A 14,261-nucleotide genomic window follows, 5' to 3' on the forward strand; every position below is an offset into this window, starting at 1 on the left:
GAAGGCAGTCAAAAGATATCGATTCTCGATAAGTTGACATAAACACTGATCCTACTATTGAGCTTATAGTCAAATAAGGAAAATTATGTCTGTGCATGAAGAACTGTAATACAATGTAGAGTGAGTGTTGCTGATGATGTACTAAAGAGGTAAGAAATGAGGACAAACAGAAGGTTTGAGGGAGGAGGGACTTGTGATTTGGGTCTTGAAGGGTGGGGATTTGGACTTATTGAGAGTATTCTAAGTGGATGTAGAAAAAGCTGAAGGTAAGACATAATAGGGAAAGCGGTGGGTATGTTAATTTCATTGGAGCATATGAAGGGAATAGAGCTGGAACAGAGATACCAGATATCAGAGGATATTGATTTATGGCTCCCCTTCAACAAACATCAAATATACTGCGGTAGTATCCTATTTGAATGTCTTGAAATTTGTAATGAGCCAGATTGTTGATTAATTCTGTTCTTTTTGTTTTTGATAGTGGGATATTTGGCTCAATTACCAAGAGGTATTCACTTGACCCAAGATTCAATGAAAATAGTGGGATCACCAAATTTTCCAGGTATTAATAAATAGATTTTCAGCAATTGTAAGAAAGTAATTGGCAGTTGTTTAAATTTTATCAATCTTTTGCAAAAGGCTAGTGTTCCCCAGTTATCCTAGTTTCCTATCGCCCTTTTCCTCTATGGAAATGGATTAAAGTTGTTTCCACAGAGTTAGATTCATATAGTTTAATTCTGTTTGCTGTAACTTCTTAAGTATGCAAAAAATAATTATTTCTAAAAGCTATCTAATTAAAGTTGTCTACAGTGTTTTTGCTTGTTATTGTATAATAATTAAACATAATATTAAATGTATGCAGTTCTTTTTTTTTAAAGCACTTTTAAAAAACATTAATTAATTAATTTTTGGCTCCATTGCTGCACGTCTTCGTTGCTGCACGTGGGCTTTCTCTAGTTGGGGTGAGAAGGGGCTACTCTTTGTTGTGGTGCATGGGCTTCTCATTATGGTGGCTTCCCTTGTGGAGCACGGGCTCTAGACACACGGGCTTCAGTAGTTGTGGCACGCGGGCTCAGTAGTTGTGGCTTGTGGGCTCTAGAGCGCAGGCTCAGTAGTTGTGGTGCACAGGCTTAGTTGCTCCGTGGTATGTGGGATCTTCCTGGACCAGGGATCGAACCCGTGTCCCCTGCATTGGCAGGCGGACTCCCAACCACTACGCCACCAGGGAAGTCCCCATATGCAGTTCTTATGCTAAAACATTTTTTAAATGGGATCTGTATATCATAAAGATTTTGGGTTAATAAGATTTTGCAGTAGTAACATGAGGCATAGCATCTACAACTTTTTATATATATACATATATTTTTAATTGAGGTAAATTCACATGCTTTAAAATTCCTCCTGTAAAGTATACATTCGAGTAGTTTTTAGTATATTGACCAGGTTCTGAAACCATCAGCGCTGTGTAATTCCATAACATTTTCATCACTCTAAAAGGAAACACCGTACCCATTAAGCAGTCACACTCCAGCCCCTGGAAACCACTAATCTACTTTCTGTCTCCATAAATTTGTCCATTCCGGACATTTCATATAAGTGGAATCATACACTATGTGGTGTTTTGTGTGTGGCTTCTTTCACTTTGTATGATGTTTTCAAGGTTCATTTATGTTACAGAATGTATCATTCGTTTTTATGGCTGAATAATACTCCATTGAATGGATATACTACAATTGTGTATCCATCAATTGATGGATAGTTAGGAAGTTTCCACTTTTTAGCTATTTTGAAAAGTGCTGTTATGAACATTTCTGGACAAGCTTCTGTGTGAACATATGTTTTCAGTATACCTAGGAGTAAAATTGCTGGGATATATGGTAACTCTATGTTTAACATTTTGAGGAACTGCCAAACAATTTTTCAAAGAACTGAACTATTGTACTTTGACACCAGAAATTTATGAGGATTCAAATTTCCCAACATCCATATTAACATTTATTATTGTCCATCTTTTAAAATTTTAGCCATCCTAGTGTATGTGAAGTAGATTCTCATTGTGCTTTTTATTTGCATTTCCCTAATGACTAGTGATGTGGAACCTCTTTTCATATGTTTATTGACCATTTGGATGTCTTCTTTACAGAAATGCCTGTTCAAGTCCTTTACCCAATTTTTAATTTGGCTGTCTTTTATATTACTGAGATGGAAGAGTTTTTTTTTTTTTAATATGTTCTGGATACTAGACCCTTATCAGATGTTGGATTTGCAAATATTTTCATCTATTCTGTGGATTGTGTTTTCATTTCTTGATAGTGTTCTTTAAAGCACACATTTTAAACTTTGATAAGGTCTGATTTCTATTTTTTCTTTTGTACTGGTGCTTTAGGATTCATATATCAGAAGTGATTGCTTAATCAGCAGCCACAAAGTGTTACTCCTACATTTTCTTGAAAGAATTTCATAGTTTTAGTGCTTATATTTAGATCTTTGATCCATTTTGAATTAATTTTTGCATATGGTATACAGTAGGGATCAAAATTCATTCTTTTGCATGTGGATATCCCCTTGTTCCAGCATCATTTGTTTAAGAAACTTTTCCTTCTCTATTGAATGTCTTGGTGCTCTTGTTGAAGAGCAGTTTGCCATAGATGAATGAGTTTTTTTTATGGACTCTAAATTCTATTCCTTTGATATATATGTCTTTCCTTACGCTAGTACCACACTGTCTTGATTGCTGTTGCTTTATAATAAGTTTTGAAATTATCAAGTGTGAGTACTTCAAGTTTGCTCTTTTTCAAGATTGTTTTGGCTATGCTGGGTCCTTTGAAATTTTGTTTTATTCTAGAATCAGCTTTGGCAATTTTTGGAATAAAAGCCCATTGGGATTTTTATAGGGATTGCATTGAATCTGTTGATCAATCTTGGGAGTATTACCACCTTAACACTCTACAGTCTTGCAGTTCATAAACATGGAGTGTCTTTTCATTTATTTAGGTGTTCTTTATTTTCCTTCAATGATGCTTTACAGTTTTCAGTGTATGAGTCTTCTTGTACTACTTTTGTTAAATGTATCCCTAAATATTTTATTCTTTTTGATGCTACTGTAAATAGAATGTTTTTATCAATTTAATGTTTGGATTGCTCATTGCTACTGTATAGAAATACAATTGAGATTTGCAAATGGGTATTGTATCCTGTCATCTTGCCGAATCATTTATAGCTCTAATTTTTTTTTTTTTTTTTGTGGTACGCGGGCCTCTCACCACTGTGGCCTCTCCCGCTGCGAGCTCTAATTTTTAAAATGGGGGATGGGGGAATTATTCCTTAAAATTTCCTGTATATAGTATCATGTCATCTGCAAATGGAGGTAGTTTTATTTCTTCTTTTACAATCTGCCTATTTTTCCTTGCTAGTTGCTCCAGGTAGAACCTCCAGTTCAATATTGATGTTAACAGATATCTTTGTTTTGTTCCTGACCTTGGGGGCCTGGGAAAGATTTCAGTTTTTGCTATTAAGTATGTTAGCTGTGAATTTTTGTAGATGCCCTTTATAAGATTAAGAGAGTTCCTTCTGTTCCAAGTTTGTTGAGTGCTTTTATTGTGAAAGGGTATTGGATTTTGTCAAATGATTTTTCTGCATATATTGAGAGGATCAGTGGGTTTTGTCCATTATTCTATTGATATGATAAGGTATTACATTGATTGATTTTTGTATTTTGAACTAGCCTTGCATTTCTGGAATGAATCTGAGTTGATTATGATGTGTAATCCTTTTTCATGTTGCTGGATTTGGTTGCTAGTATTTTGAAGATTATCATGTACATATTCATAAGGAAAAGTGGTCTGTAGATTTCTCGTGTTGTCTTTGTCTGATTTTGGTTTTAGGGCAATAGTGGCTTCATAAAATGAGTTGGAGTGTGTTCCCTCCTTTTCTGTTTTTTTGGAAGTTTGTGAAGTATTGTTAATTCTACTTGTTTGGTAGTATTCACAAGTGAATTCAACTGGTGCTGGGCTTTTCCTTGTGGGAAGTTTTTTTTATTATTCAATCACTTTACTTGTTTTAGGTCTATTCAAACTTTCTATTTCATTATGGTTTCTGATGAGAAGTAAGCTAATTTTATTGAGGACCATATTATGTAATGAGTTGCTTCTGTCTTGCTGCTTTCAAGGTTCTTTGTTTCTGGGTTTTCACAGTTGATTATGATGTGGCTAAGGTGTGGATCTCTTTGAATGTATCCTAGTTTGAGTTCATTGGGCTTGTTTGATGTGTGGATTTATGTTTTTCATCAATTTTGGGAAGTTTTTGCTATTATTTCTTCAAATATTCTTTCTGGCTCTTTCTCTCCACTCTTCCATGGGAGTTTTATGCATATACTGGCATGCCTGATAGTTTCCCAAAGGTCTCTGAGTACTGTTGATTTATCTTCACGTATCTTTCTATTTTTCTTTTTCTCAGATTGGATAAATCCCCCATTGATGTAACGTAAAGTTTGCTGATTCTTTCTTCTGTCTGTTGAGATCTGCTATTGATTCTTAACTGTGAATTTTCATTTGTTATTGTACTTTTTAATCTGGAATTTCTCTTTGGATCTTTTTTTATAATTTCTATCCCTTTATTGATAGTTTCTATTTGGAGAGACATCGTTTTCATACTTTTTTAGTCCTTTAGGCATGATGTTCTTTGATCATATTTAAAATAACTGATTTGAAGTCTTTGTCCAGTAACTCCAAAATTTGACTTTCCTCAGGGACAGTTTCTATTGGTTGCTTTTTTTGCTGCCTATGACTATACTTTCTTGGGTTTTTGCATGACTCATATTTTTGGTTGAAAACTGGACTTTGTAGGGAATATTATGTAGTACTCTGGAAATCAGATTCTTCCCCCTTTCTAGGTATTTATGTAGTTGCTTTTTGTTGTACAGGCATACTCAGAGATATTGCAGGTTCAGTTACAGGCCATCACAATAAAGTGAGTATCACAATAAAGTAAGGCACATGAATTTTTTTGGTTTCCCAGTGCCTATAAAAGTTATGTTTACATTGTACTGCAGTCTATTAAGTGTGCAATAGCATTTGGTTAAAAACCAATATATGTACCTTAATTAAAAAATACTTTATTGCTAAAAATGTTAACCATCATCTGAAACTCAGGATTGCTACAAACCATTGATGGTAAAAAATGCAAAATCTGTGAGGTACAGTAAAGCAAAGTACAGTAGAATGAGGTATTCCTGTAGCATTTGTTTAGTGACTTTTCTGAACTAATTCTCTTTAAATTCTGTATTCCTTGTCATGTGTGGCCACTGAAGTCTTTGCTTAGTTAGCTTAGGTAGGCTAATGGTTCAACAGAGATTTCATTAAACACCTGAATCAGTTAGTCTCCTAATATTTTCTGAGAATCCTTGTGAGCTTGTCGTGGCTTACCTTAAACATTTAGCCAGACAGTTGACAGCTCCACCATATCCTTCACTTTCTGCTGACAGAGGCTCAATTTCAGCCAGAGGTGAGAACTTTAAGGCCTCTCATTCTTTACTGAGCATGCCCAGTCTTGGCCACGTGGCCTACTCTGTGCATGCACACGCCCTTCTATTTTCCTAGGAACGTGTCTGAAGTTTTCAAAGCTCCCATTGACATGTCATTACCCAGCTTTTCCTCTTAAGCTTTTGGTTAAGCTGATGTTTACTCCCACTGCTTCAGGCATTTACAAAGTTAAGTGGCAAGCTCTAGTTGTTTTTGACAAAGACTCTTGGGGAAAAGGCTTTTTACAGTGAGTGTGCTCCAAGCTAGGTCATGTAAAGATAGCTTTGTGCATGGTGTCTTCCAGAACACTGCCAGAAAGGTGAAATAATGACAATTCTCTGGGAAGGAGGCACTGAAGTCCACCTAACCCCATCTGCCCCTCTAGTGGCTACCAGGCTGCTGGTTCTAATGGGAATACAGCAACTTAAAGTGCTACAAGCTCACTGTTTTTACCAGGTGTATTTGCTAGGGGTACGATAAAAAATTACCACAGACCTGGCAGCTTAAACAACAGAAATGTGTTGTCTCACAGTTTTGGAGGATAGAAGTCCAATCATGGAGGCTTGGGTGCGTCCTTCTGAGGGCAGTAGGGCAAGGACCTGTTCCAGTTCTCCTTCCTTGGCTTGGAGATGGCCATCTTCTCCCTATATCTCTTCACATTGTTTTCCTCTGTGTTTGTCTGTGTGTCCAAATTTCCCCTTTTTATAAGGACACCAGTCATATTGGATTTAGGCCTACCCTGATGCCCTCATTTTAACTTGGTTACTTCTATAAAAACTCTATCTCCAAATAAGTTCACTTTCTGGGGAACTGGGAATTAGGACTTAAACATATGACTTTAGGGAGAAACATAATTCAGGCCATGACACCGAGATTCAGTTGTTTTTCCTGAGTACATTTTCCTGGGTGCTGTAAGTCTTTGATTAATTAATTTCCAGAGTTCTTAAAATGTTGATTCAAATAATATGCCATTTTCTTATTACCTTTATGAAGGGGATGATTTTTGGAGTTCTTTACTCTGCCATTTACACTGATATCACAGCTTTTATCACAGCTTTTGTTTTAAAACTACAGCTTTTAAACCTAAATTATAAAACAGTCATATATAACTAACTTCCCTTTTTATTGGATGTGCTTAAATTTATCCTTAAAATGAATTAACATTTCAGTTAAAGAAAACAACTGAATCTCAGTGTGATGGACTGAATCATCCTTCTCGCTAAAATCATATGTTTGAGTCCTAATCCTCAATTCCCCAGAAAGTGAACTTATTTGGAGACAGCATCTTTATAGAAGTAATCAAGCAGTAAGTCGTGCTGAGGAATGGCATGTTAATACAATAAGCATTCATTAAAAGTAGAAAAAAGAAGAAACTTTTAAATTGAGGTGAGTAGGAAATAAAATAAGAGGAGAAATTAATGAAAGAGACCAGAGAAGAATAATAGATTGAATGGAACCAAAAGCTGTCTTTGGAGCAATTAGTAGACAGAGTTTTGGTAATTGTTTCACAAGAGAATAATGAAAGTACAAAAATATTATGAATAAATTAAGATATGGTGAGATTTAAAAATCAGAATTTAGTATTCTGAATAATTTTATATAATAAACTTACAGTGAATAACTCTACTAAAATATAAGTTTCTAAAACAGACTTGATTAAATTACTTAGTAAACTAATAATTAAATTCTCCAGATTGTTAATCAGAAATTTGTTTTGCTACTTCCTCCCTTGCCAAAAAATAAGTACCAGGCTATATAGTTTCCAAGGACAAAAACACTTTACACATTCTTTCAGAGAAAATTTATAGAAGGAAATCTGCCTAATTCATTTTATGTGGCTATTATAATCTTAGATGCCTAACTTAATAGTGCTAAACACTAAATAACAAATTTGTACTGAAATTGGAAAAAGATAAAGGATAATGTAAGAAAATTATATACAGTTACATTTATGAATATAGGTGCAAGTGTCCCGTGAAAACAAATTACCAAGAATTGAGGGGAAGTTTCTTAACCTAAGTAAGGGTAGCTATCTAAAAGCTACATTCAATAAACATGATGTTGTATGGTTAAAGTTTAGAGACAGTTTCTTTAAAGTTAAGGAGAATTTTGATTCTCATAGAAACAATTTTTATTTTACTGGAACACAAAAATCTTAGTATATGGTTGATTAGTGAAGTGTTGCCATGGGATTACTGAGGAGTTTCTAGAAGCTTTTCTAAAAGCTTTCTTGTGAGTAAATGCAAAACAATTGAATCTTTACTGTGATCCTTTTGTATCTCCTAGAGAATACTATTTTTGCTTGTTTAATGAGCAGTGCTCTAAATTTTAAAGCAAAGTGGGAAAAATGCTTAATAATTAAAATCAATCAAAGCACATATTTGTGAATTTTTTAATCACATTACAATTTTAAAATTCAGTACACTGTGTTACATCATTGTGAGTAATGTATTGTTCCATAATCTAAACAAATTTATCTTGTCAGTTTCTTTCAGGTTTGGTGTCTTTGCAAAACAGATGAAGTATAGATATAGAATTATCTTAATACTTTGTAATTAAAATAATTTTATGACAACAAAGTAAGTTGGTATATAAACTCTGAATAAAAAGACTAATGCATAATGCTGAGATTAAGATACACTCGCACACGCAAATAAATTAAGTGTATGTTTTTGAAAGTTAGTTATATGGAATGCAATGAAATTTAGTTCTTACCAAGCAATAGCAATAATCCAAAGAAAACTTCTGAAAACATGTAACCCAGACTACAAAAATGTAAGCCATTATAGATAGTGAATGAACGTAAAATATTATTGGAACATTTTAATATTTATTTTCAGTGAAAGTATATGTTATGCTCCATCAAAAGAGTCCACACATGTTATGTGTAACCCAACAACTGCGGAATTCTGAACTCATAGACCCATCATTCCAGTGGCATGGGCCGAAAGGAAGAATCATTTCAGGTGGGCTTCTGTTTCAGTTGTTATAATTAAAAATATGTATGAAATGTACTCAGAGCAAAAAGAATATTTGTATCTCATATACGCTCATGTATTAGCTCACTTCTTTTTCTTGCAATTTCTTTTTGGAGTTAGAATCTAACAATGTAGATGGCATGACTGTTTTTTCCAGATCTTAATTTGAGATACAGACACACTGGATGATTAAACTGGAGAATTCTCTAAGCATACATATTTCAAAAAATTTTCCTTTTTTATTGTAAAATTCATAAAATCATTTTGGTTACCTCAGTTAGACTTTTATTAGCAAAGTATGTATGAAGAAGCAAATATGATTCTGGCTTTTGTTAAAAATACAAATGAGCACTTTGAGCTCTAGGTTTAAAATTCTGGTTTTGTTCGTTTTATACAGCCCCACATAGGGACAACTTGAGACTTTATTAGTAGTTATGATTTTATATTTTTTATCTTATATTTCACTCTGATTAAAATCCTGACCAGACAGTATGGATTATATTTGAATTTAACCTAAATATTAATACCGATTTTGAAAAACTGACTAAATTTAACATTCAGTATTTTAGTATGAAAAACATGCTCTTAAATATACTGCATGGTTTGGTGGTAGCTGTGTAATAATATGTTACTGATGCTGTGCTTACAAAAGAGGAAGTTTAGTACTCGGGTACTCATCCAGAGGAGAAGATGGACTTGAGATACATCTGAATAGTAGCCTTACAGTTTTCAGATTTTTGAGAAAACAAGGTCTTATTCTCATGAAGGTACATTTTACCACATAGAGATTACTATTGGTATGATTGATTTGGTCCACATTTTCTCCATTCAACTTCTTATTTTGTTATTTTGAAATGCCCATCTTGTATTCTGATATCTCATTTGCTAAAAGCTGATTTGTTTTTGCAGTGTAGTTTAAAAAATATCAATTAGCTTAGCTGTTTTTGTTTTCAGCCTTGCTGAAAATTCAGATAATGAATTTTCATCCTAAATATCTGTTCAAGGAAGTACCTTTTGCATACCTTCTGTGGAAGTTTTTCTTTATTGCTCTATTCACCATGTTTTCTTTCTCTCTCTTTTCCTTCCCTCCCTCCCTTCCTCCCTCCTTCCCTCCGTTCCTTCCTTCCTTCTTCTCCTTTTTTTCCCTTATTGGTGTTTTGAGACAGTGCTTGTGGGTGAAAGCCTAAAGGTTTATTTTGTAGACCTGGATGGAGGAAAGCAGTATATTCATACAAAGACTTGCTGAAGAAACATTCATAAGAAATATTTATTTTTTAATATGTTTTAATTCATATTTTATATAGTTGAACAATCTAGGTTGTACATTGCCATAATATTTATGTTGATTCTGAAATAGCTCAAGGTTTAAAGAGTTACTTCACTCTTTAGGTTAGGTGGTGTGTCTCCAAAGTGAATTACTCGGCTCTCGGTGAGTGACTACCTGGTGGCTGCCATTGTGCCCAGCTTTGCAGGAGGTACGCAGAGCAGCGTGACCTCTGCCTGGCTGCAGTACTAGAGTGTAGGAGGGGGTCAGCAGAGGTCAGGGACAGAGGTCCTGAGAGGCTAGGCAGTTAATATAAATCAGCGAAGGGGGCCAGGAGTAAAGGTATCCAATATTGAAAATAAAATCAATATTTTTATTGCTTTCTAATAGCAAATAATATAACACAAGCATGTATATTAAATATATTTTACATTTGTTATTAAAACTCTGTGAGTTCAAAAATAGAAGCATTTAAGTATTGATTTGTTGTGTTGTAATTTGTTACTCCTTTGATTTGAAAATTGAGATGTGAAACATGCTCTTCTCTGAGATGCCAGGCCAGGTCTTGCAGCTTGTATTGCAAAGTATACTATGTAAGTGAATTTTGAATCCTTTAACTAGAAGTGACATTTTATATTACTCACTTTCATAATGGAAAACAGATGTTCAAAAACATAGCTGTTTCCAGGTAAGGATAAAATCATATAGATGCAATGGCTTTGCATTTATAAAGACTATTCTCAGAAAATCCTGGTATTCTGACATCATGATTACAGTTGTGTTTTCAGTGCAGTGTCACGTCATAGTTCGCTGTCTGCCAGCTTTAAAGCTCAGTACTATCACTGTAATTGCAGAGAGACGTGGAAAATGTCTAATTTTATTAAAGCTTGTAAAACAGAGAAGCTTTTTGGACTTTAGGTTAAACTACACTGTACTTTTTTAATCTTTTTATGGATATTCCAAAGATAGTTCCGCTACAGTTGAACCAAAGAAACATGTAGTTATGTACTTGCGCCTCCCTTTGGAGAGAAGCATCCAGGTTGTTTAGATGGTAGTACAGTGTAGAGGCCAAGTCTTAGACTTGCTAGGCTCTCTTCCTCTCACCCCCACTGCCACCCTCTTCTGTCTCTCTTCCAACATTTTTGGTTTACAAAGGTAAAGCATTTATTGCAGCAAGCCCTGTATCTCTTACTTCAACCCTAATACCATTATGATGAATTAGCTCTTTTTGGTGTGTGGACTTTCCCATTTTTTTAAATGTTCACACAAACCTGTATAACTGCACACACACACACACACACACACACACACACACACACACACACGTTTAGCTTTACCCTGTAACTGCATCCTTATTATGTTTTTTAAAAAATGAGATCATAGATTATGTCTTACTCTACCTTAATATTTTTATTATGAAGCATCTGATAAATACAAATCTGTATAACAGATATGTAAGTTATGAAGCGTAATAAAACAGACATCCTTGAGCTTGCTATAGAAGCCAAGATATACCATTATCATGACTGTTGAACCTTCTAATGTTGAAAAATCCCATTCTTCTGTCCCCAACCCCTCTTAGGTAAACATTATCCTGAACTTTTACAATATTATTCCTTAGCTTTTCTTTATGCATTTACTACGTGTATGAATACACATGCACAAATACATACATATATCTATGTATGTGTGTATTCATACATGTAGTAAATGCACATATTTAAATATATATAAATATAGATATACATGTGTGGATATATTCTGCAAGCATATTTTTACTTTAGTGTTTTTATTCCGAATTTTATAAAAATAATCAACACGTATACTTTTATCATGTAGCAGATTCTGTTCTAAGCAATTTACATATACTAATCATTTAAGTTTCACAATAGCTCTTTGCAGTAAGTACAGTCATTTTCTCCCTTTTATATGTGGACAGAGGCATTGAGAGAACAAGGTACTTTCCTGAAGTCAAGTGCCTTTGAAGTCTGGCTTCAGAGTTCACAGATAATAATCTAAATGAGGTAGGACTAGGATTTTCCCTTCTCACCATTTTATGACTTTTTGTAGTTTGTGTCTTTTAAGGAATTTGTCCAACTTAGATTTTTTTCAACTTGTCAAATTTATGTGCATAGTTTATGATATTTTCTTGTTATCTTTTTGATATATGCAGGATCTCTATGATATGCCCTCATTCACTCCTGGTATTGGATGTGTCTTTTCTCTTTCATTTAACAATTTTATCAGTCATTTCAAGGGACCAGCTTTTGAGTTATTTTTCTCTGGTATTTTTCTGTTTTCAGTTTCATTGATTTCTGACTTTATTATTTCCTTTCTGTTTGCTTTGGGTAAAGTTTGCTTATCTATTTCTTTTGCTGGTTGTAGAATTCTGGATTGGCAGTTTTTTTCTTTCAACATTCCAAAGATGGCATTCTGTATTCTTTTTGCTTGCATAGTTTCTTGTGAGAAGGCTGCTATAAAATAGTCCTTATCCCTCTGTAGGCAGTGTGCCATATTTTTCTGATTAATTTCAAGATTTTTTCTTTCCATTTCACTTTCAGTGATTTGAATACTAAATGCATTTTTTTTTGGTTATTTTATTATTCTGCTTGGTGTTCTATAAGCTTCTTGGATCTGTAGTTTTGGTTTGTCATTAATTTTTGAAAATTGTCGGCCATTATATCTTCCAGTATTTCTTCTGCTTCATCCTATCTCTCTGCTCCTTCTGAGATTGCTGTCACCCTTATGTAACTGTTTGAAATTGTTCCATAGCTCTTGGATTCATTCTTCTTGGTGTTGTTTTGCTTTTGTTGTTGTTGTTGCTTTTTCTCTTTGGGTAAATTTCTTTTGATCTGTCTTCAAGTCATTGGTTCTTTTCTTAGCTGTGTCAAGCCTCTTTATGAGCTCATTGAAGGAAGACTTCATCTGTGTTACTGTGTTCTTTTTTTATTTTTTTGGTTTGGTTTTAGTTCTAACATTTCCATTTGATTATTTCTTATGGTTTCAGACTCTGCTGAAATCACCTATCTGATCTTGCATGCTTTCTACATTTTCCATTAAATTATTTAATACATTATTCATAGTTATTTTAAACTAACTGTCTGATACTTCTGACATCTGTGTCATTGCCTGGTATTTTGGAAATGTGCCATTTCTTACCCTTCTGTATGCTTCTTAATTTTTTAAGAACATCTTGAATAAGATAGTAAATATTGAGATAATTATTTTTATATTTGAGATGAACACTTTTTAAAATATTATTAAGCCTTTAATATTGGGAGTTTGTGTTAAACTAGTCAGGAATTGTCTGGCTTTGATATTGGTTATTGCTGTGGTTACTGAAAACTTATTTTTCTCCATTGTCTCATCTTTGGCTTTGGTTTCTCCTTTTTTGCTTTCTCTAGAGAGAATCTTTCTTGCAGCTCTCCTAGCTTGATTTCACTGCATTTTTGCTAGACTCTTATTAGTGATGGGCAGTTGGGAGAGAGGGGCAGTCTCTAGTGTTCTGATTCAGCAGGTGTGGTGTCACTGGATCTTGTGGGTGTGGCCTTTAGAAGTGCTTCAGCCTGTCTGCCGGCTTTAGTGTTGGCCTAGTACTTCTTGCTGACTTCCTCAAGAGTGAGGTTTTTTTTCTTCCTGTTTCCTTCCCTAGTGGTAACATGTTTCCACAGTGCCCTCAGTGACCATTTTTGTTTCTTCTCCCTTGTAGGTTAAAGCATTGCTCCTCACCAGGAGGTAGGGGAAATGGGCAAGGGTGGAGTTTTGGCAGGGCTGCCGACCCCCTCCTCTAGCCAGTACCCTGCGCTGGCCCCCTCCTCTAGCCAGTGCCCTGTGGGAATCTTGCTCAGGGTTCCCCTGATCTTCCTTTGAACACCCAAAGATTTTCATGAAGGTGAGAAGCCTGTAAGAGGGTGCAACTGCCTCTGCACTCCCCCTGCCCCCATCTGTGGTCCTCAGAGGCTTCACATGCTCACACTGGACAGCACTTGGCTTTTAGCAATTTATTGAAAACTTTTAGCCAGATGTTCTTAGACCATTGAAGCAAATGCTTAGGTCTAGGTTCTACCTGCAGGCCCTGTTCATTCCTGGTTTTCAGGGTTACTGGTTGCCCTACCTGCCTCATTTGTTTGATGGGTTCAAGAAAATTTGTTGGTTGATAGTTTGTCTGTCTTTTTCCTTATTGTTGTATGATGTTGTTGCTCTTATAGTCACTCTCCATATCTGAGCAGAAACCAAAAGTATAAACCTGTTTTTAAAAATTAGTTGTAATGAAATGGTGCTTAAATTTTGCCATATAATTTTAGAGCTCTGAGGCATGTGCTTCTAGAAATCTAATCCAACTCTGAATTTTTAGATGATCAAGCTGAGTTCTAGAGAAAGAAGTCCTGACTTCAGTTTAATTATTTATTGACTGTCTGCTGTTGTATGAGTTCTTACATAGTATATAGTGATATGCCTTGGCATCCTGAAATTCCCATTTAAACTTAGTTTTGTAAAAGT

The 14,261-nt window shown here is 34.8% G+C and overlaps 1 protein-coding gene across 1 annotated transcript in view; it reads left to right on the plus strand.

Moving 5' to 3' along the window:
• ZPBP (zona pellucida binding protein) overlaps positions 1 to 14,261 on the plus strand; it is a 101,617-nt gene that overhangs the window by 3,274 nt on the left and 84,082 nt on the right. The window contains exons 2-3 of the mRNA XM_004277946.2: positions 482 to 562; positions 8,360 to 8,485. Coding sequence (XP_004277994.1) covers positions 482 to 562; positions 8,360 to 8,485 — 207 coding nt within the window. The remainder of the gene's footprint in view (positions 1 to 481; positions 563 to 8,359; positions 8,486 to 14,261) is intronic.

The sequence above is a fragment of the Orcinus orca genome, chromosome 9, assembly GCF_937001465.1.
Source record: "Orcinus orca chromosome 9, mOrcOrc1.1, whole genome shotgun sequence".
Classification (NCBI taxonomy): domain Eukaryota; kingdom Metazoa; phylum Chordata; class Mammalia; order Artiodactyla; family Delphinidae; genus Orcinus; species Orcinus orca.